This window comes from Camelina sativa, chromosome 14, assembly GCF_030686135.1.
Source record: "Camelina sativa cultivar CO46 ecotype springtype chromosome 14, ASM3068613v1".
NCBI lineage: Eukaryota > Viridiplantae > Streptophyta > Magnoliopsida > Brassicales > Brassicaceae > Camelina > Camelina sativa.
Genome location: NC_141893.1, coordinates 17,618,187 through 17,641,634, shown reverse-complemented (window position 1 = coordinate 17,641,634; position 23,448 = coordinate 17,618,187). Strand labels below are relative to the sequence as shown.

At 33.7% G+C, this 23,448-nt stretch overlaps 3 protein-coding genes across 3 annotated transcripts; all 3 read right to left on the bottom strand.

The window, feature by feature from the left end:
* Positions 1-6,325: 6,325 nt before the first annotated feature.
* Positions 6,326-8,044, bottom strand: LOC104741991 (putative oxidoreductase At4g09670). Its single transcript, XM_010462948.3, has 2 exons — positions 7,443-8,044; positions 6,326-7,367 (listed from the first exon to the last, which is right to left on the bottom strand). The coding sequence occupies exons 1-2, from the start codon at positions 7,902-7,904 to the stop codon at positions 6,774-6,776; spliced, it is 1,056 nt and encodes a 351-aa protein (XP_010461250.1). The 5' UTR covers positions 7,905-8,044; the 3' UTR covers positions 6,326-6,773.
* Positions 8,045-14,719: 6,675 nt separating this feature from the next.
* Positions 14,720-17,392, bottom strand: LOC104741990 (NAC domain-containing protein 17). Its single transcript, XM_087485302.1, has 4 exons — positions 16,811-17,392; positions 16,143-16,687; positions 15,484-16,033; positions 14,720-15,239 (listed from the first exon to the last, which is right to left on the bottom strand). The coding sequence occupies exons 1-4, from the start codon at positions 16,995-16,997 to the stop codon at positions 14,884-14,886; spliced, it is 1,638 nt and encodes a 545-aa protein (XP_087341428.1). The 5' UTR covers positions 16,998-17,392; the 3' UTR covers positions 14,720-14,883.
* Positions 17,393-18,969: 1,577 nt separating this feature from the next.
* On the bottom strand, positions 18,970-22,172 carry LOC104741989 (NAC domain-containing protein 16). The gene is made up of 5 exons (XM_010462945.2): positions 21,517-22,172; positions 21,009-21,286; positions 20,485-20,904; positions 19,769-20,366; positions 18,970-19,551 (listed from the first exon to the last, which is right to left on the bottom strand). The coding sequence occupies exons 1-5, from the start codon at positions 21,689-21,691 to the stop codon at positions 19,193-19,195; spliced, it is 1,830 nt and encodes a 609-aa protein (XP_010461247.2). The 5' UTR covers positions 21,692-22,172; the 3' UTR covers positions 18,970-19,192.
* Positions 22,173-23,448: the final 1,276 nt, after the last annotated feature.

Below are 23,448 nucleotides of genomic sequence, written 5' to 3'. Positions count from 1 at the left end.
AATAGTGTTTAAGACCATGGTTTTTTGGAAAATCATTTCAAAAAAGATTATTGCACAAAAATATACTTCAAAAATGTTAAGATAGATTTTTAAAATATATATCCGTTTATAAATATTCAAATCACATCATATGCTGAAAAAAAATCTAATATTTTTTTAACTTTATGTATTAAATAGTAATTCAAATAATTAAAGATAAGATTAAATAAAAGTGAAAGGAGAATTATATTTTAATCTAACATATTGCTTTAAATTAGGTAGATAGATTTTAGGAAATTTGAAATTAATATTATCAAATAAGGAAATGATTGTGTTTGGTTGTAAGGATTGTAGAGAATTTAATTGAGACTTGTTTGCATACAAAGATAAAAAAAAAGGTGGCACAAAAATATACTCCAAAAATGTTAAGATAGATTAATCTTTCAAAATTAAATCCTAAATTCAAAATATTAAACCCTACCCCTCAAAACTGTATACCCTAAATGTGAAATTGAGAACCCGAACCTAAAAAAAAAATCTAAAAATTAATTTTAAATATTTTAATTTGTTAAATAGTGCTATTTTTGGAAATTTATGGAATGTGTGCTATACTTGTCCATTCAACTTGTTTTAATGCTATTTTAGAGTATTTCTCTTAAATAAATAAATATTTTAATGTTTATATTGTGTATAACTTGTTAGTCATCAAAGTGGCCTTGTTATATTACATATAGATATTAAATTTTTTTTAAATTATTAATTGATCATGATTAAAGAGATGCTAAAAAAATGACATAAAAGTTTTGATTGATCAATTATTTTGTTATCTAATAATATGAAAAGAATTAATCATTTTCAATATAGTCAATAAATTGTATACCCAAAGGTAACAAATTTATTTGATTAATATGTGATTTGATTAATTATTAAATTATAAATTTAACATCGCTAAAAGTGTTTGTGTTTAAATATTACCCAAAGGTTATTTAAATTCATGTATTAAATTTAAGTTAGGCTTTAAGAGTCTCTATAAAAGTGTCAAAGCACTAATAGGTACGCATGTTTACATGTTTGCAGCTTCTTCAAACTTGTATACATCCGCTAACTCTGTCGTAAAGTTCAATGGGTTGAATTACGATGAATGGTCTGACCAGATCCAGTTTGCATTGGGTATTATGGCTTTGGACTCTGCAATACTAACAGATGAGGAACCTGCAGCCATTACAGGAGATAGCTCTGAAACTGAAAAATCTCGTTATGAGATTTGGGAGCGATCTAACAGGCTGAGTCTGAACCTCATGAGAATAACGATGGAAGAAAGTGTTAAGCCATCTATGCCTTAGACAGAGAAAGCAAGGGAATTCATAGAGAAAATTAAGGAGTGTTCACAATCTGATCTAGCTGACAAGTTGATTGTAGGAAGTCTCATGAATGAGCTTACTATGAAAAATTTTGATTGGTTTCAGCCAATTCATGATCATGTGACCCACATGTCTAACTTGGCAGCAAGGTTGTCAACTTTGGGAATGGAAGTTCATGAGAATTTCTTGGTCCAATTCATTATAAACTCTCTACCTTTTGAGTTTAGCCAGTTCCAGGTGAATTACAACACCATTAAAGATAAATGGGACTTTAAGGAGTTAAAAGCTATGTTGGTTCAAGAGGAAGGGAGAATTAAGAAAATGAAAGATCATGTTGTCAATCTTGTGGGCTATGGAAATGCTAGCAGCAATAAAGGAAAACCAAGTAGGAAGGACAATATGAAGGATAAAGCTTTAATGAAAGGCCCCGAAAGTCAAATCCAGAAGGAAAGGAAGTGTTTCTTTTGTAAGAAAATGGGACACTTCAAGAAAGATTGTCCGAAAAAAAATGCTTGGTTCGAAAAGAAAGGTATGCAACATATTTATGTATGCTCTTAATTGAACCTTGTCGAAGTAGCTAAAAATACTTGGTGGTTAGATACTGGTGCTATTACTCATGTGTCTCATATTAAACATGGATTCAGTTCGATACAACCCATAAGAGGACCTGAACAATTCTTGTTCATAGGAAACAGAATGAAGACACGAATTGAAGGCATTGAGACTTATAAGTTGATCTTGGAAATTGGATGTCATGTAGATCTTGAAGGGTGTCTCTATGTACCTGAGTGTGCTAGAAATCTTGTTTCTGTAAGTAGGTTGGATAATTTAGGTTTTGTTTTCTAGATTGGACACGGTGTTTTCTCATTGTACCGAAATGATTACTTTAATGGAAGTGGTATTTTGTTTGATTCACTTTATCGTTTCAATCTTGATATAAAGTTTTATGAATCTTTGTTTAATATTTAAAGTCAAGGCATTAAGCATAGTGCATCTAATGAAAGCTCAGATTTCTTGTGGTATCAAAGACTATATCACATTTCCAAGGAAAGAATTATGAGGTTGGTAAAGAATGAAATTCTTCCTCACTTGGATTTTAGTGATCTAGATGTGTGTGTAGACTACATGAAAGGAAAGCAGACTAAACACATTACAAAGAAACCAGCCACAAGAAGTACTCAAGTTCTTGAGTTACTTCACACTGATATATGTGGTATGTTTGATGCTCCATCTTGGAGCAGTGAAAAATATTTTATCACCTTTATTGATGATTACTCACGTTATGGTTATACTTATCTATTGCCTGAAAAGTCTCAGTCTGTGTATATCCTAGAGATATTCATTAATGAGGTGGAAAGGCAATTAGATAGAAAAGTGAAAGTAGTGAGGTCTGATAGAGGTGGTGAGTTTTATGGAAAGTTCATAGAAAATAGAAAATGTCCTTGTCCATTTGCAAAGCTACTTGAGAGTAGAGGCATTTGTGCACAGTATACAATGTCTGGTACTCCTCAGCATAATGGTGTAGCTGAGAGGGAGAATCGTACTTTAATGGAAATGGACAGGAGCATGATAAGTAATAGTTCTTTACCCCTTTCGTTGTGGACAGATGCATTAAAGACTGCAACGTATGTCTTAAACCAGGTTTCTAGTAAGGCAGTTCCAAGGATTCCTTTTGAACTGTGGATGGGAAGGAAACCTAGTTTAAAACATTTGCGTGGTTGGAGATGTCCAGCAGAAGTAAAGTTATATAATCCACATGAAAAGAAACTTGATTCGAGGACTGTTAGTGGCTTCTTTATTGGCTATCCGTAAAAATCAAAGGGGTATGTATTTTACTGTCCTAAGCATAGTATAAGAATAGTTGAAGCGGGAAATGTTAGGTTCATTGAAAATGGTCAAACTAGTGGGAGTGGTGAACCAAGAAAGGTGGACAATGGACATTCAAGAAGTTCAGGTTGAAGTTTCTTCACCTGTTGTCATACCTAAGGTTGTTGTTCCTATTGTTTTCAGTACAGTCAAATAAGACAATAGAAAAACATGATGATGTACCAATTCCAATAGATGAAGGGACAGTTAATGAACCTGTCGCTATTCATGAAGAAAATGGTATACTACAAGAACCATTAAGGCGATCTGGAAGGAACCGAAGATCTGACATTTCAAATGACTATGTGGTTTATGCTGTTGAAAGTGAATTTGACTTAAGCATTAACGAAGACCGAACACATTCCAAAAAGCCATGGAAAGTGGCAATTCTGAAAAATGGTCTATTGCTGCAAAAGAAGAAATAAAATCTATGGGTGATAATAATGTTTGAGACTTAGTAGAGTTGCTAAATGACTTCAAAACTGTTGGTTCTAAATGGGTCTTTAAGACTAAACGCGACTCGAAATGTAACATTAAAAGATACAAGGCTCGCCTTGTTGTCAAAGGTTTCACCCAAAAAGATGGCATTGACTATAACGAGACCTTCTCTCCAGTTTCAAAGAAGGATTCTCTTAGAATTGTTTTGGCTTTGGTGGCTCATTATGATCTGGAGCTTCACCAAATGGATGTGAAAGTCGCCTTTCTGAATGGAGAGCTTGAGGAAGAAGTATACATGGATCAGCCTGAAGGGTTTGTGACTACAGGAAATGAACATCTGGTGTGTGAGCTGAAAAAGTCAATATATGGACTTAAACAAGCTTCCAGACAATGGTATTTGAAATTTAATGATACCATTATGTCATATGGGTTTGTAGAGGTTACAGTTGACCGATGCATCTACATAAAGGTCAGTGGGAGCAAGTTTGTAATTTTAGTCTTATCTGTTGATGATATTTTGCTTGCTGCGAATGACATGGGTATGCTACATGATATAAACAAATATCTATCTAAGAACTTTGAAATGAAAGATATGGCCATATGGGTGAGGCATCTTATGTGATAGGAATAGAAATAATTCGAGATAGATCACAAGGATTGCTAAGTTTGTCTCAGAATCAATAATGTCTTAGAGAGATATAGAATGAGTGAATGCTCTGCTGGCAGGCCCGACCCACATGAGAAGCCACTGAAGCAAAGGATTCGGGCCTAAATTTTTTAAGGCCTTTTTACTTAAAAATCTGTTAAGGCCTTTTTTTTTAAACAAAAAATGTAAAAGGCCTTTAAAAATAAATTGTGGCCTTTTAACCTAAAACTTGAAAACACTAGAGCAGAATAATAAAAAAAATCAGAGACGATCTTACATATTCTCCTTTTCTAGTTTCTTCAACAGGCTACTTCTGCACATATGTGAGTAAATTTGGTTTAATGTGATTTTATTTTTATTATTGTTGGTTATGTTTTTTCTAATATGTTAAAAGGGCACGATTTAAAATTTTGGCGTAGAGCACTCGTAAATGTTGGGCCGGCGATGTCTGCTGATAAAATTCTAATTCAGAAAGGGGACAAATTCAGTAAAATGCAATGTCCAAAGAATGAATTGGAGCGTAACGAAATGGAAGTAATTCCTTATGCATCAATGGTTGGGAGTTTGAACTATGTTCAAACATGTACTCGACTAGATATCAGTTTTGTTGTTGGTATGTTGGGTCGATATCAAAATAATCCCGGAATGGACTACTGGAAGGCTGCAAAGAAGGTTCTCAGGTACTTACAAGGCACCAAAGAGTTCATGCTTACATAAAGGAGATCTGATGACCTCGAGGTCAATGGATATTCAGATTCAGACTATGTTGGATGCGTTGATAGTAGGAAATCGATGTTTGGATATTTGTTCTTGTTAGCTGGAGGAGCAATATCGTGGAAAAGTGGAAAGCAGTCTATCATTGCTTCTTCCACTATGGAGGCCGAATTTGTGGCATGCTTTGAGGCCACAGTTCATTCATTGTGGCTGCAGAATTTTATCTCATGGCTTCGGATTGTCGACAACATAGAGAAGCCGCTGAAAATTTACTGTGATAATTCTGCAGCTGTCTTCTTTTCAAAGAATGACAAGTACTCAAAGGTGCTAAACACATGGAGATAAAGTATTTGTCTGTCAAAGAAGAAGTGCAGAAATGTAGAATGTCTTTTGAGCATATAAGGACGGATATGATGGTTGCAGATCCGCTAACTAAGGGATTACCACCCAATGTGTTCACTGGCCATGTAGAGCGTATAGGTGTTATAGATAAGACCTTGCTGTTTTGATTATAGGATGCTTATTATGTATGAGACACTATGAATTCACTTAATGTTATGTTTCTGTTTTTTATTAAACATATTATCATTAAAGTATGTATACACATTTATGGTTTATAGATAACATAAGTATTTTGAGAATTAAGGTTCTTCTCAATATAAAAGAATAATATAAAATTGGAATTGATTTGTGATACATGGAAGGGAACATGTCGTTCAATGACGTGTGACCGCCATGATTCGATTAGTTTGATTTTATTTAAGTTATTAAAGGTTAAGAGAACTTGATATTAAAATGCGCATTAAAGTTATTAAACCATTAATTTGACACAAAATTCAAGTAGGAGAATGTAAAAATATTTTATATTATATGTTGTGTGGCCTGTGTCTTTCATATTAACATTGTGGTCTATGTGTCTTTCATCACGGTGTCGTTTTTAATATAAGAATCCACAGTGTTTATATTTAACACTGTGGATTCTTATATTAAAAACGACACCGTGATGAATCGGTTTCAATTAATGTATTAGAATTTGGATGTATTGATAACCATCTTCCCTTCTCTTAATTATATCATATAAATAATATATATACATGTATATGTTATGTCTATACATATTAAGGGGAGTTATTACGAACCAATAAAACTCTTTAAAAGTGATTATATATACATGTATATATATATATATGTGTGTGGTTGTTGAATCATTACTGCAACGGTTGTGTTCTCATAACGTGAGAAACACTACCACACCAAATACACACCAGAAAAAAAGATTAGTGATCTTCTTCATCAAAGATCACGTCAAAGCAATAAGGAGTAAGGGAAGAAACAAATCAATTGCTGAAGACTTGGATCCATCATCAAGCATAATCAAGCAATGGATCAAGATTAGTGTATTCTTCTTCTCTAATAAAGTGATCTTTGGGAGATATAGATTTCATAAATATAGAAATCTGAATTTATACCTCCACCAAATTAATAGCCAACTAATATCTTAACATTCTCCTCAAACCCCACAAGATCGTTTGCTAGGAAATGTTTCCCACATCTCCCTTTGTCTTTCTTGCAGGGGATGTGTATATTTGTCGCCATCAACCATCATCTGTTGCACTCTGCATATCGAGAATCACCTTGGAGATCCTTTTAGTTATTATACCTTCCATATCTGAAGCAATTTCCTTACGGGCCACTATAATGCAGGAAAATCTTCTCAAACGCATCTTGATGCCACTTGTTCGTTGAATCATATGATCTGAGCTCTTTCTTTACCGTCCGGAGAGAATAACCGGTTCAAGGTTATTATCAATCGACTCTTTCACGGCATCAACAAGCAGCTGCGTCTTCCGGCTAAAGCTCAGCCAAAACCCATCCGGTTTAGCTCCTCTGTTTTTGACTTCTCCAACCAACCGAGCAAACTCTATCACCATACACGCCTCTTGTGGAAGCTCGGTCATGACTTTGTGTTCACTAAGACAACCTCTAGTGCTCGTAGTAAACGCAGCCTCGGTTTCCCGATACGGGATAACAAAGTCGTGAACACTGACCGTACCTTTCGCACCGATCGCGGTTATCTCCATCGTTAGATTTGCCAAGAAGGAACAGTAGATCGTCGCGGTAATCCCATCTTCTTCCCAATCGAACAATGCACCACAAGAAAGAACGATTCCGGCATCGTTTAAGACAGGACCGGGCAAGGCAGTGACGGTTTTCGGAAGTTCGAAGTTGTTGGCAACAAGAGCTGCTTGGATTGTGTACCATCCAGTATCACCAAGAGCTCCAAGCCCATCAAGACCAGCTTTTACACGAATATCATGCTTTAAGAAGTTTTCGTTTGCTGCAAATGAGAAACAACTATGCACCTGCATATATGAACCAACCATCGTTGTGTAATTAATTTCAAGAAACTAAGATTAAGTTACTAATTTAAGACTTACAGTTTTAATCTCAAAATCCTTTATAAAGTCCATGAACTTAGCAGTTCTAGGATTATGCATCCACTGAGTCCCATCCATAAACTGAACACCATTAACCTCACAAGCTTCCACGATCTGATCAAACTCAGAGACGTTTAAAGCAACAGGCTTATCAAGAAGTATATGCTTACCCTGCCACGCGGCGCGTACAGCCCACTCCACGTGGAGACTAGCCGGAATAGGTAAATAGACGGCGTCTACATCAGGATCTTCTAGAAGCGACTCGTAGGAGCTGTGGATCTTCGTGTTCGGAGGGAAGTTGTTAGATTCAGCAAATGATTTAGCTTCTTCGATGGAGCTGGTGGTGGTGGTGGCTAAGGCGGAGATAGTTGCGTTTGGAGAGAGATTGATGGCTCGAGAGAGTTTACGGACTATGTTGGTGCAGCTTAACAGTCCGATTCGGATTGGGTTGTCGCCGGACATTATTACATCAACCTTTTTTTTCCGGTAAGAGAAGTGAAGAAGACTCTGGTCCCTTATTACATCAATCTTTTTGTCGGCTAATTTCTATATTTAATTGGTAAATTATTTTTTTAAAAAATTATTCAGATGTACCCCAAAAACAAAAAATTGGTTTATTCTTGATGTATAAAAATTTTCAAAAAATTGCTCAGATATTTTAGTATGAGTATAATTACAATTTATTTCTTAGATTTATTTTTTTAATTTTGATTAGAAAAATAATAAAAAATACACATCAATAAATTAAAATACACATCATTTTCCATAATCCATCTTATTATACAGTTTTTTTTTCTTTCTAGAATCCATATTTTCTTCTTTATATCAAAAAAGAGGGAAACTGAACAGTTTTTACTGTTCACAATCCGGAAAAAAACTCTCTCTCTCGTCGTCGAACTCTAATTCCACCGGCGATATTCTGTCTTTCTCTACTCTCTCTCCGTCATCTCTCGTCGAACTCGCTTGCTATCCTCTCTCGCTCTCTATCTCTTCGTCGTCGTTGTCTTGTTTGTTTCCATCTAAGCTGCCCTTGTTTTCGAGTTCCGGAATGTGACGGCTGAGTTATAGTATTTACGAGAAAACAAAAGGTCTCGTCGATTCATATGACGGCTGAGTTATAATGCTTTGTGGCTGAGTTATCACAATAAATAATCTGAAAACAAATGACTGATTTATACGACTTGACGGCTGAGTTATAGTATTTACGGGAAAACGAAAGGTCTTGTTGATTCATATGGCGGCTGAGTTATAATGCTTTCGGGCTGAGTTATTACAAGAAATAATTTGAAAGCAGAAAACGAAAAGTCACATCGATTAATATGACAGCTGAGTTATAATGCTTGACGGCTGAGTTATTACACAAAATAAAACAAATGTATTAAAACAATACTACATCCGACAAGTTTCCACATTGTGCCTAACTTGTTTACATCGCGAACATGCGTGTTGCTTAAATACATATTTGTGTTTTTTTAGCCAATTACTGGAAACACAATTACCGGAACTGGATCCATGAAAAAAAATGAAAAAGAATGAGGAAATTAATAAGAATGAGTGTAATTACGAAGTTAAGAACGAGGAGAAAAACAAGGGGAAGAACAAGGTGAAGCACACTTTTTAACCAGTTGAAGAACAAGAGTCGAATGAACGACGTTTCGTATTTCCGGAGAAGATGATGACATGGAATGCTGACATGGATGATGTGTCCGAAGTGGCAAGATAGCCACCAAATGAACATGTAAATCAGCCAAATTAAATCAGCCATCAAACAAAATTATAACTCAGCCGCAACATGAATACTATTACAGTGATTAAAAAGCAAAAAAATGGCTGCCAAATTCAGCCGCTTAATCAACTGAAAATTTGTAACTCAACTGTAACTGAATGATATTATAGTAATTAATCTTTTGCTACTAAGTTAGCCGTAAAATGGTTGAGTTGTCCGATAAGTCAGCTTGTGACGGCTGAGTTATAGTGTTTAACCATAACTCAGCCGTAACGACATCTCATAAGTCAGCCGTTGTTAATAACTCAGCCAGCCGGAAAAATTTAATTCAGCCGTGTCGTAGTGATAACTTAGCCAAAATTTTGACAACTCAACCATCGGATGAAAACTCAGCCGTAAGGACGGCTGAGTTATAGCATAACTCATCCATATTTCATTAAGTCAGCCGTAACGCTTGGCTGAGTTATTCTTTAAGTCAGCCGTCCGCTCATAGTCAAATGTTTTTTCCATAAATCAGCCCCAACATACCATAACTCAGCCGTCATTACCTCTAAAACGCGTTACGGCTGAGTTATTTAATATACATCAACGATTTCTGACGTGGCAATGGCATTTTTGTAATTACGTTTTTTCCTGTAACATAAAACAAGGACACACTGGGTATTTTGAAAATAACCGAAATATCCTAGTAATAAAAAAAATATTTGTTGGTTCTAGTAATATTACCTAATTTGGAGTACATCTGAGTAAATCTCCCTTATTTTTTTTATACTAAATATAGATATTAAGTTTTGTGAATACAAAAAGTACATTTTACCTCTATCATATAAATTACGAATCTATACTTAAATACTTACAGACAATGACTTTGTTTTGATATTTTTAAATAAAAAGGTTAGTAATCCACAATTATTTATATATTAGTATATAATTGAAATAAAATTCTCTAACATTTCAAATTTAGTCAGATACATGTAGATCAACCATTACCCGATTAGTTGACTCGATTATCTCTTCAAATATATTTATTATGTAATAAACCAACCATAATCATTCTTGCCTAAATCTTAATCAGTTAGAATATTTAATTAAGGAAAACATATACATTAGAATTACATAAGAAAAACGTTTAAATACATAATAAATCAAATCTAAATGTCTGATTCTTTATAAATATTTTAGGAAAAAACGAAAAAAACAAGAAAAAGAAATTACAGCTAATACTTGTGCATATTTTTCCTCATAATTTTAGGAACAAATAAATAAATTCAGTTTAATTTTGAAAAATGATTTAAAATAAAAATTACATTACTTTAAAAGGTATTTTAAAATAGTAAAGTATTCATTATAGCCTTAATAATATAAAGTTAATTAATATATAAGATATGTGAAATTAATAAAAATCAATTCAAATTAGTTTAATGGATATATAAAATATATCTAAAATCAACTTATTTGTAAATACTCTCTAAAACACAAGATATGGAAGAAATATATATAAAAAAATCTTATGTAACTAATATATTTTGTAATCATAAATAAAAATCATATATATTTATGAAAATAAACTATTTCGTGGATAACATTTATTGTTTAAGAAAAATGATAAAAAAAAAAATCATTTTCTAAAAGCAAAAAAGATGCAAAGAATTTTTAATTTATATTTGTATTTCTAAATAGTAATTATCCTAAAATAAGTATTTAAAACTCTAAAATTCAATAATTACAATTGGTTGACTATATTGTATTACTATATATTTATGCAAAAATTAATATTAATAAGTAGCTTTTTAATTTATGTACTATGAACAAATCTTTGTAGAAGGAAATAAATTATATGTCAAAAAATGTGAGAAAAGCACAAATTTCAGTATGTTCTCATCCAAAAATTTTGGATGATAAAAATTATCCAATAGTTAATTATTTAAAAGAGAACAGTTATGTGAAATAAAAAAAATTTACGGGTAGGGACGAGATGAAACATGACAGGACAGGACAAGACGTGATAAGACGAGATGTCTTTGCTATTCTAAAATAGTTACATGTAGGTTATATACGTGCAATAGTCCAAACTAAAACCAAATTAAAACATGATATTTGGATTTAACACCTTTAAGCATACCGTTATCGCTTAAAAGCTTCAAAACGATAAAAAGGATTAACGATGTCTAAACAACGTACTTATCTAAATATATTTTAACATTTACCATGTAAGTAAATCAAATATACTACTCAACACTATTTAAAATTTCAAAACTATAAAAAACACATAAACCAAAACATTTTATGCATTCGAAATATACATAAATTAATTACAATATGTGTCCTTCCGTGTTGTAGCACAGGATATCACCTAGTCAATATTTATTAATAACTTCGTAAAAATCTATTCATGTTATAAACTGGATAATAACACATGTGATTATCTATCACATTACTTCTACTCGAAGTAAATTTAATCTTATCTATATTTACCTTAATTCCCAAGTTACTAGTATATATAATGTATGTATATACTTTAGCTTAGTCACCAAGTTTAGGTACTATATATGTGGTCGATGAAGACAAGAAGTAATAACACAAGAGGAAGAGAGATGAGTTCTTTCACTTACCTCTCGTCTCTCTCGTTTCACACACATATACATATATAATATAATAATATTATATATATTTGCATTATGTTTTATAACATGTTATTAGTACGATGTCTTTATTGCTGGAGTTTTTACGAGACAATGAAATGTCTTTAAAATCAAAAATATTTCTCTTATGAAAATATATGAAGTACATGCCAGTATATCTTAGACAGTGCAAACATAATTGGAAAGTCTAGATGAGTTAGTCTCTCGACTTTCAAAAACATCAGATTCATAATTATCAATGTTTAGCATTCTCAGAAGTCCAAAGAAACTCATGGAGTTTCAAAGACTTTTTGTCTTAATAAAATTATTATATTGAGACTATAAATAAATATGGTATCGCAAGTATCAGCCATATTGGAAACAAGCATGTATATGACTATATCATGCAAAAACAAAGATAGCAAAATAATATGAAATATGAAATTCTCTTATGCTTCAAGTATAACATTTCCGGTCAAGCAATCCCGGTCAATCAATGATATTAAAAATCATTGAGAATTTGTTGAGGGAACAAAAGTTCTTTTAAAAGTATTGCATGTTCCCGTTCACATTTCATGAGGTTGTAAGCACTGCACTTTATTCATATTTCAGGTAACATTTAATTTATGTTGAATTTATTTAAGTTTATTTAAACTCATTTAAATTTCTATTTATTGTTTATGATGTCGATGGTTATATACCTCCTCCTTATTTCTGTAGTAGGATATACCTCTAGAGTCATATAATGTTGGCTCATTCGCCATCTTTTTGGATTAACAAACTTATTGTATATATATGATGGATTGATTTCTTTGATAAATCCGAAAATTAAACCCCAAATATAACCGATCTAAAAAATAAGACTCGGTAAAAGGTGAATGAACATAAAAGTTATCATCTTGAGAGGAGATAATACTAATTTCACATCTTATAAGGATCTAAGATAATACACATAAACGAAATCGGTATGTTGTTGATCCTAAAGTGGGATTCAGTACGAGATAAACGAACTCCAAGAATTATCATTTCGAGGAGGAGAATTCAAGAAATCCCATATCAACAATAAGTCGATAAACGGTGATGGATACTAAAGAGAAAGTGTTATAAACCGGATAATAATACATGTGATTATCCATCATATTACTTCTACTCTAAATAAATTTAATCTTATCTATATTTATCTTAATCCCTAAGTTACTAGAATATATACTGTATGTATCTACTTTAGCTTAGTCACTAAGTTTCTGTAATATATGTGGTCGATGAAGACAAGAAGTAATAACAGAAGAGCAGATCCGGCGCAAATTAATTGGATGCATAAAGCAAAAAAAAAATTATTCACCACTAAACACAAAAAAAGAATTATTCAAAACATACATATCCCAGTTTCCAACTTGTCAAGCTTTGCAAGTGTGTGAAGGACGATAACCACTGTACCATAACTAATTTTCAATTATGATGCCCATAAATTTTAATATATTATCTACTGTTTAAAGCCTATGCTTTATCAGCTTTAGCTACGGACCGGAATTGCACAAGAGAAAGAGATGAATTCTTTCACTTACCTCTCGTCTCTCGTTTCACACACATATACATAATAATATTATATATATTTATGTTATGTTTTATAACAATTCTTTAATAAATTTGCTTATTTTCGTATGGATATCTATAATCTCTGTTTTAGAAATCGCTAGGCGCTAGTCGAACGATCAGGATGGACCTAGTGCTTAGCGAAAAAATCAGAGATTAAACGTGAATTAATCGGGAACTAGTTTTTGGATTATTTTATTAAAATTAATAATAAATTAAAAATATATAATACTAAATATACGTATAATTATGTTTATGTGAAAAGAAAAATATCAAATAAAATATAAAGCTATAGTATTATCTTTAAAATTACGGTAAAAACATAAAAACGTAATATTAAGAAAAAAAAATAATGATTTTAATTAAAAGTTTATACATTAGTTATTGTAAAACATCATAAACTCTTAATTTAAATGTCTAAATAATAGAAATATATATATATTTGATTTATATTTGGTTTTAAAAATAATCGGTATATACAAAATTATGCAGGAATTAATCGGGTTAGACGATATAATCGGATAATGAATGCTAGACGGAGATTAGTCATTAATCGAAGCGAAAAGGGTAGACCTAACGATTTTATGGAGTGTAATCAGTGTTGTTAGAGGGGGATTTTTAAAACAGAGTTTATAATTAATAATTTTCAATTTTATGTAAGGAAACGATAAAGAAAGATTTTGTTTCTCATTTTTCCAACTTATAATAATAAAATATATTTAAATAATTTGCGCGTAACATTTTTAAAAGAATTGGCGAGAAGAGAAACAAAATACTTCCATTTTCTTAAATCACTTAAAACATTATCTGATCCTATAAAATTTCCGCATGAGATTTTTTAAATGTAGCCGACTCGGCAACTAGAAACTTCATTCAAGAGTGGCGGCGACAATTGTAATTTGTAAGGCAAACCGCCTCAGCGATCAATAACAAAGAGGTACGAGACGGGATGAAATATGCTTTAAGCCTTCTCTTGGGAAGCTGCAATGAGTAGAACAGAAGAAACTTCGGTTGGTTGTCTTGTCGGTATCTGCTCTCTGGTTTCTCAAGCTTGCAGATTCCTTCGGATCCTACTCTCTTTCCTCAGTAACAGTTCCACCAATCGGGATCACAATCACCGTCGTCAAGATAAAGATCACCAGAGCTCAGCCTGAAGCTCTTCAAACCACAGCAGACTTCAACAGAGATGAATACAAGAGTTTGCTTCACGATTCACAGTACCTCTTCTAGAGCATCCTTTGATAAAACCAAAACAAGACGGGCAACTTCTCTTGCGAGTCTTTGTCAATATTGAAACCCAGAAGATAAGATATGCAGGAAAAAAAACAACGACAATCTAGAAGAAAAGAAACTCTTTTATCAAGAATTATCGGTTCTTTACTCTTTTCAAACTCTGTACATAATTCAAAGCTTCATATATTAAAATAGGTTAATAATCCCATGATTTCTTCTTCTAGCTTGCCTGTGTAATTAAGAGTTCAAGAAAACCACCACGAGTCTTTCAAGAGAAGACGGTTCTACCTGAGACTCGAACAGTGGCTATAAACACCCAGAAGATGGCACACAAGGCACCCACGATTGATAAGAGAAGAAAACCTCTGTTTCTGATACCCTTCTTTGCTATGGTACTAGTCACTGGCGTTCCATTAGCCTTGAACCTGATACGGCTGAAGCTAGACATACGTACAAAGGTTCGGTTAAGAGGACCCTCGCATGCAGAGGCTGGCGTTGAAGGTATTGAGTCCATTAGTGCCCACAGAGCCGATGAGAACTGGCTTGTTGTTCCACCACCATTTTGGCGTTCCTGGTCTTGGGCATGCACACTCATAGTAGGATTGGTGGAATCAGGCATCACACCTAAGTAAAGGGGGAGTATTCACAAAGTATCAGTGGAAAAGCTTAGTCTTAAAGTTATTGCGTTTTAATATATCAACAAGAGGGTTTGATAATCAAGGAATAACAACAGCCAGAGTATCATATATACATGTTTTGATTTAGGTCAAAGAAAAATGCAGAAAAAATATTCGTGCTTAGTGGAAATAAGTTAAGTTAGCAGAGACAACAAAGGTGAGTGCCCCGAGACAAGTATGAGTCTAAGTACCTGATGAGGGTGGAGCAAATGATCCAGAAAAAGCTTGTTGTTCATCAAAGAGAACAGCCTGATCATCTTGGAACCATATCTCGTCAGTAAATTGATTGAGAGTTGTACTAGGATCCATGATGTTGTTCAACTGGTTCTCAGGAGTCTGGTCCTCGAGCTGTTGATAAAGGAATTGCTGTCTTTGGTTTGATGTGTCATTAGCAAAACTACTCACAGAAGTCAGATTTGTAGAAGTTCCCTGATCAATAAGTTCCATATCCAAAGACATGGAAACATCATGGAACAATTGGTCAAAGTCATTAAAGTCGCCGAATTCACCATGGTTGGAGACCTGTGCGGCTTTCTCAGTTGAAGAAGCTCCAAGTTCAGGTATCAGAAGATCATCCATTTCAATGAAATCCTCCTTCTCAAACACCAGAGGTACTGACGTAGCTTCAGTGGTCTCTAAAGAGTCAAAACTTGAGGGCCTGTTGTATGGCTGGCTGTTTGGTACAAAATCTCTAGCAGAATCATTCACCAACGTGCTCTGCAGCTCTTCCTCACTGTGCACCTGCAATTAAAATAATCCATTTAGTGAGCAAATCGCAACAAAACGAACATGTAAAACAAGACCTTGGTGGTAAAATCATCTTTCTCATTCAAAGAGAGAAGAAACTGACCTGAGGAATACATCTTGGAGGAACACCAGGTGCATCTGGGATACCATTGAGAAGCACATCGATATCCTCTAACTGAAGACTGACAGGATTGAAAAGTCGCCTCTCATCCTCATAACGAACCACAGGTTGATCTGGTACAGCAACAGTGTTCTCATCTTCATTGTCATCATCAACCCATTCCTCTTCTTGGAAAGGAGCACCATACTGCTCACCATTCTTAGGACCAGCCCCACTCTTCTTGAACAGCTTATAAAGAGCATAGTAATCCTGGGGGTACTTACATCTCCCTAGTTCGTCTTCATCCATTGTGTACTCGTGCATCACCCAATCAGTCCGCTCACCATTAGGTGCCCGGCCTCTATAGAAAACAAGAGTCTTCTTGAGTCCTACAGATCTTGAATTATACTCAATGACTCGATCCTTCCCTGTAGCCTTCCAATACCCAGTCTCAGTGCCTCTGCTTGACCTAGCTGCGTTTGGATACTTCCTACTCCTTGGAGTGAAATAGAACCACTGTCTATCTCCTGTCTTCAACATCGATTGACCTGTGTCAACGAAACGAAATCAGTTGATGCAACTTTATCTCATATTCCTTTTAGCAAGTAGTCAACGATAACCAAATCTAATCTCGAATCAAATAAGAGAAAGAGATGAAATGGTTTGTTTACCAGGCAATTCCTGAGGATCCATTTTGTAAACATCAACGACACCAATAACGTTAACTCTAAGCCTCTTCCTACAAATCTTCCTCTTGAGATAATACATGACAAGCTCTTCATCAGTCGGGTGAAATCTAAACCCTGGAGCACTAAATTTGCCTCCTTTGAAACACGAATCAGGAGATGATTCCGCCATCTACGTAACGAATCAGAGCAGATTTCTCGAAAATAATTGAAAATTCTCAAGCGATTAAAGAAAGAAAACAAAAAAAGAACCGATCGGGTCAACGAGGGAGCAAATCTTTATCTCTCTCTCGCAGAAGACCTCAGATCTCTTCTTCTCTTCGTCGCTCAAGATCCAGAAGAGAAGAAGAATCAAACCTACATGACAGTGAGAGCAACCCTCGGCGATTGAACGGTTTGAAAATCCTAGGGTTTGATCGGCCAGAGAGAAGAGAAGAGAAGAGAAGAAAAATGGTAAAGAAGGAGAAATGAGATTTGAGTTGATTTGGTTGGCTATCTGAGAAGAAAGATATTTTCAGCTTTGCTTTGGTGCTATACTTAGCAGCCTTCGCGATCACTTGGACTTACAAAGTTTGTGAGAGCCTAATGGGCTCAATATACACTTGTTCCAGCCCATTAATTATGAATTGACTGCATGCATGAAGAATATTGTAGTTTTTTAAATTTTTTTTAGATTTTGGTTTTTTTTTTTCTGGTGTAATTTTTTTTTTTTAAATTTGAATGGTAGTTTTTTTAGTTGTTGGTTTTATTTTGACGATCATTTTATTTTTTTTCAGAAAACAAAAAAAAATAATAATAAACTTATCAATGGTTTTTGCGGGAGAAAACCCAAAAATTATAGATTTTGTTTTAACGAAATTTTTTTTAACACACTCAAAAACTAAATTCAAGTCTACAAAATAAGTTATTGCAAAACTAAAGCGAAAAAACTACTTCAAAAACCACAAACGTTCAAATGATATCTAACATCTTAAAATGCTAAACCATTTTTTGAATTCAAAGAGCTTAAATATGTATAGTCGTTCGAGTTATGATATGTTCATTGAGTGTTTATCCATCGACTCTCGTTGTGAATAAGACACATGTAGACAAACAATTTTGCTACTCTAGCTAGTTAATGTAATGAGAACACCATTAGATCATTTCTTTTGTAATATTCCATTTTTGGGCTAAGATTTGCAGGAATTTTAGCCAACATTTCATCATCCTTGTAAAAATACTTTTTCAGCATTTACATTATCACACACATATATATATATATATATATATAACGTATGCATAATCTCCAACAACTCCAAGTCTCCAACCTATATGAAATGAGAATCGGTCCGATTTAATTTGATATTCGAATTAGGTCGTTTTTCTTCACTTGGGTGTAATGTAAAAAAAGCCTTTGAAACGAACCAATTAACGTGTCATGTTTTACAGGTAACACGTATAACATATAGCGTTGTCAATTTGTAATGAAGCACTGTACCACGTACGATTCGTTATATGTTTGGTGAAGAAAAAGTTTATTATTGGGAATTATTTTCCCAAATTTTATCATGTAAAGATGTTATAAGAAATGTTTTTTTTTTTGTGTCAAAAATGTTTTTTTTTTCTTTTAAAAGGATTTTAAATAAGAAGTTTATGAATCATGAATGTGTTCGGATGATGGATGTGATCATTAAATACTAGAGTTTGTAGGAAAGTGACACGCCTTCTCCGTTGTATGGGAGAGAAGTGTCACAATCAGTGTGTCTGAAAGAGAGAAAATGATACTATTGAATAAAGAAAGAGTAGCTATAAAACCTGGATCGACTTGTTTGCTAAATTTGGCAAATATGAAAAATAGAGAAGAAGTTGAGTTGATTGGGAGTTAAATTAGTACGTTTTAAATCGTTGCATATTTCATATTTGTCATCTTAGGACTCCACTCTGCTTGAACATCCGCAATATGTCAAAAAGTGCTTTTGTGAAACAGAGATGTACGTATTGATTATTTTAGAGTTGAGAAATTGGACATTAGTTTTAGAAGGCTTCTCTTGAATAATCTAATGACAATCTAATGTGGGGAGCGTAACCAATAAAGTGACATCTCACATATACCATATAGGTTGTCATTCCTCTATAACGTTCGTTGGATTGACAACACCTTTTACTTTGACTTCAAAAACAAAGAAAAGTTAACAAACTTCAAATTATTGTGGCACTGAACACCCATAAGGGAATTAAAGTCTAATTGAGAAAGGAAAAAAAAAAAAAAAAACCCCTTTAAAAATTATTTTTCTTAGCTCTTTCAAACTCTATACATAAATCAAAGATTCCATAATCACTAATGTTGAATTGCTTTCTTCTAAACTTATCCTGAATCAAGAGCCTAGATCACGAGAGGCAGGGTCTTTCCATAACTCCAACGGTGGCTATGAACACCCAGAAGATGGCACACAAAGCACCCATAATTGATAACAGAAGAAATCCTCTGTTACTAATACGCTTCTTTGCTACTGTGACTTTTTTACTAGTCACTGACGTTCCATTGAACCTGATGCGGCTGAAGCTAGACATACGCACAAAGGTCTGGTTAAGAGGACCCTCACAGGCAGAGGCTGGTGTTGAAGGTATCGATTCCAATAATTCCCACAGAGCCGATGAGAACTGGCTCTTTGTTCCACCACCATTTTGGCCTTCCTTGTTTTGGGCATTTACACTCACAGTAGGATTCATAGACTCAGGCTTCACACCTAAGCAAATTGGTATTCACAAAGTCTCAGTAAAAAGGCCTAAGGTTATTACGTTTCAATATCTAAACAAAAGGGCATACCCAGTGTATTATGAGTAATCATATATACACTTCTTGGTTCAATTCAAAAACAAATGCAGAAAAAAAAACAGTTTTAATTCATGGGAAATAACTTGGCAGACAACATAAGTGAATGCGAGTTTGAGACTTTTAAGTACCTGTTGAATGTGAAGTGAATACTCCAGAAGAAGATTGTGGTTGTTGGTCAAAGAGAGCAGCCTGACCATCTTTAAACCACATACTGTCAGTGAACTGATTAAGAGTTGTACTAGGATGCATGAAGTTATTCTGCTGGTTCTCAAGGGTCTGGTCCAACTGTTGATAAATGAATTGCTGCCTTTGGTCTGATGTGTTGTTAGCAAAATTACTCAGAGAAGACAGATCTGTAGAAGTTCCCTGAAAAACAGGGTCTGCATCCAAAGACATGGAAATGTCATGGAACAATTGGTCGAATTCACTAATGTCACTGACTTCACCATTGTTCAAGAAATGTGTGGATATCTCAGTTGAAGAAGCTCCGAGTTCAGGGATCAGAAGATCATTCATTTCAATGTAGTCCTCCTTCTCAAAATCTAGAAGTGGTGACATACCAGAGGTAGCCTCAAATGAATTTTTAGACTTGAGACCGGACTGAAAACTAGACTGCCTGTTGTATGGCTGGCTATTTGGCAAGAACACTCCAGTGTTCCGGGGGTCAACAAACTCTCCAGAAGAACTATTCAGCAATGTGCTCTGTATCTCTCCTGCGCTATTACCCTACAAATACAAGTATTCAGTTAGTGAAGGAAGCACCAAAAAAAAAAAAAGCCTAAGCCAAATAATATGTTGGTAGCAAAACCATATTATTACTCATAGCAAGAGAGAAGAAACAGACCTGCGGAACACCAGTAAACCCGTTAAATTGTCTTGTAGTAACCCCGGGTGCATCTGGAATTTCATTGAGAAGCTTCTCGATGTCCTGTAACCGAACATTGACAGGATTGCAAAATTTAGTATCATCCATACGACGACTGTTCTCATAGTGAACCACAGGATCATCCATACGACGACTGTTGTCATAGTGGACCACAGAATCATCCATACGACGACAGTTCTCGTAGTGAACCACAGGATCATCCATAGGACGACAGTTCTCATAGTGGACCACAGCCGGATCATCCGGTACAGCAACGTTATCGCCCTCTTCACTATCACTATCAACCCATTCTTCTTCTTGGAACGGAGCACCATACTGTTCACCATTTTTGGGACCAGCCCCACTTTTCTTGTACAGCTTATAAAGAGCATAATACTCCTGTAGAAATAAATAAAAAAAGAAGCTTAGTTAACTACGAATTAATAATGAACTGAGACCAGGAGATATAATTTTGACAAAGAGCTATAAATATATAATAATACCTTGGCGTTCTTACATCTCCCAAGCTCATATTCATCCATTGTATACTCATGCATCACCCAATCAGTCCGCTCACCATTAGGAGCCCGACCTCTATAGAAAACAAGAGTCTTCTTGAGTCCAACCGATCTTGAATTATACTCAATGACTCGATCCTTTCCTGTAGCCTTCCAATACCCAGTTACAGTGCCTCTGCTTGACCTAGCTGCGTTTGGATACTTCCTATTCCTCGGAGTGAAAAAGAACCACTGTCTATCTCCCGTCTTCAACATCGACAGACCTGTACGTACATTCAGCCGTGTTAGAGAAGTTATTGTGAACCCAAAACATTGTGAGAAAACAACAGAGAAAATGATTATATATGAAAATCAAGAAATGTTCAAAATCACAAGACAGAAACGGATTCATTAACAGAGGCTTACTAGTAATCACATAATCAACGAATCATCAACAACCAAAACTATAATTGATCAGGATACCTACAAAGAGAAAGAGGATGAAAAAAGTTACCAGGCAATTCAGAAGGATCGACTTTGTAAACATCAACGACACCAATGGCGTTGATACGAAGCTTTCTACCACAGATCTTCCTCTTAAGATAATAAACAACAAGCTCCTCATCAGTCGGGTGAAATCGAAACCCAGGTGCGCTAAACTCACCCGCTTTGAAACACGAATCAGCCATCTCCGATAACAATCAGAATCGATTGGGGTCAACGAGAAGTAAACCCTTAAAAAAATAAAACAGAACACACACCCTTTCTCTTTCGCCTCTCACGGGTTTTTGTCAGTGGAGACAAACGAGATCAAACCTACATAACACGGTGAAAAAAGAACAGCGACGATCGAACGGAACAAGAGAGCGAGGATTGATGAAGATTTTTTAGGGTTTTTTTTTATCGGCGATAGGAGTAAGTTTTTTTTGGATTGAGTTAAAAGGAATGATTTGGTTTGGTTTTTTTTTATGTGTCAGCTTCTGACTAAACGAAGTTTCGGAGAATCTGCTGGGCTTTTTGGGATACGTCCAAGTGGCCTACAATTTTATTTATTTATTTGACTTTTAGGATATTTTACCAACATAAAGTTGAATCTATACTAATAAGTATGAGCTATAAGTTTTTTATATAAATAACAAGGCCATTCACATAAAACTTTAAACTACCAATAAAAATTTAACATATCACTTATTGACATTTTATACAATTTCTATAATTTTTTATATTAAAAGTTATTTTAAACAACTTATCATGATTTAATATGTTATTCATTAACATTTTTTAAATTTACAGAATTTTTTAGAAAGAGGAAAATTTTAAATTTATGGAAATCAAAGAACTAAGCACAACATCCTACATCGGCTAAAAATTTTTTAGACAATGGTTCAGAACCATTATAAATAAGATTAATATGTTTCCAACAACAAATGAGCAGGAAAACTTGATTTATGAGGCGTCCAAGTTTAAAAGTTTTATTTGGTTTGATCTGGTTTTTTATTTGATCAAATTAAAACTTTAAACAGTTTCAAAAAAATATTATAATATTTAAAAATTTTAAAAGTTTAAATATTATAAATATTGAAATTTTTAAAAGTTTAAATATTATAAATATTAAAACTTTTAAAAGTTCTTAGCTTTTAAAAAAAAAAATATTATAAGTTTTAAATTTTAAAAGTTTAAAATATTATAAATATTGAAAATTTTTAAAAGGTTCAAATTTTATATTTCGAAACCTTTTAAAAGTTTAAAATATTATAAATATTGATGCAAAACATAAATTATCTTATTTATCTACATTTGTGCTTTTTTATTTCTTATGAGCTGTAAAACTTATTTTTGTGTATGATTTTATAGATGAGTTTATTTTTGGGTCTAGGGAAGAAGGATTGACATCGCAAGACTTTAACTTGATGTTTGAGTCAAATTTTGAGATTTAAAGAAGAAAGATGGACGACAAACACACATTTTTTATTAGCTATACATAGGCATGACCAGGGTTACAGTTGTCACGGTTAAGGTTTATTAACTATCGGTTATAGTTAGAAACTTTTGTAACCTTAACCAGAACCGTTTAACAAACGGTTAAAAGGTTACGTTTAAATATGGTTACGGTTCAAGCGGTTATTGTTATATACGGTTACGGTTATTTGATAATATGATACGGTTGATATTATTTGATGATATAAATAATTGATATTATTTATTTATAATTAATATGTTCTTATAGTGTACTCATATTTCTATATATCATATGATTCATATTAAATAAATAATTATTAGTATATTTTATTATGTTTTTAAAATATTATAAACTAAGTAAGGATTTTGGTTTGAGAAGTTTCTAAATGTGTGGATCTAAAACCAAATAAGTATATGGATAAAAGTGTCAATAATTGGGTGCATGTGTTGATCATGCTGGTAATCATGAATTTCACAAATTTTATGA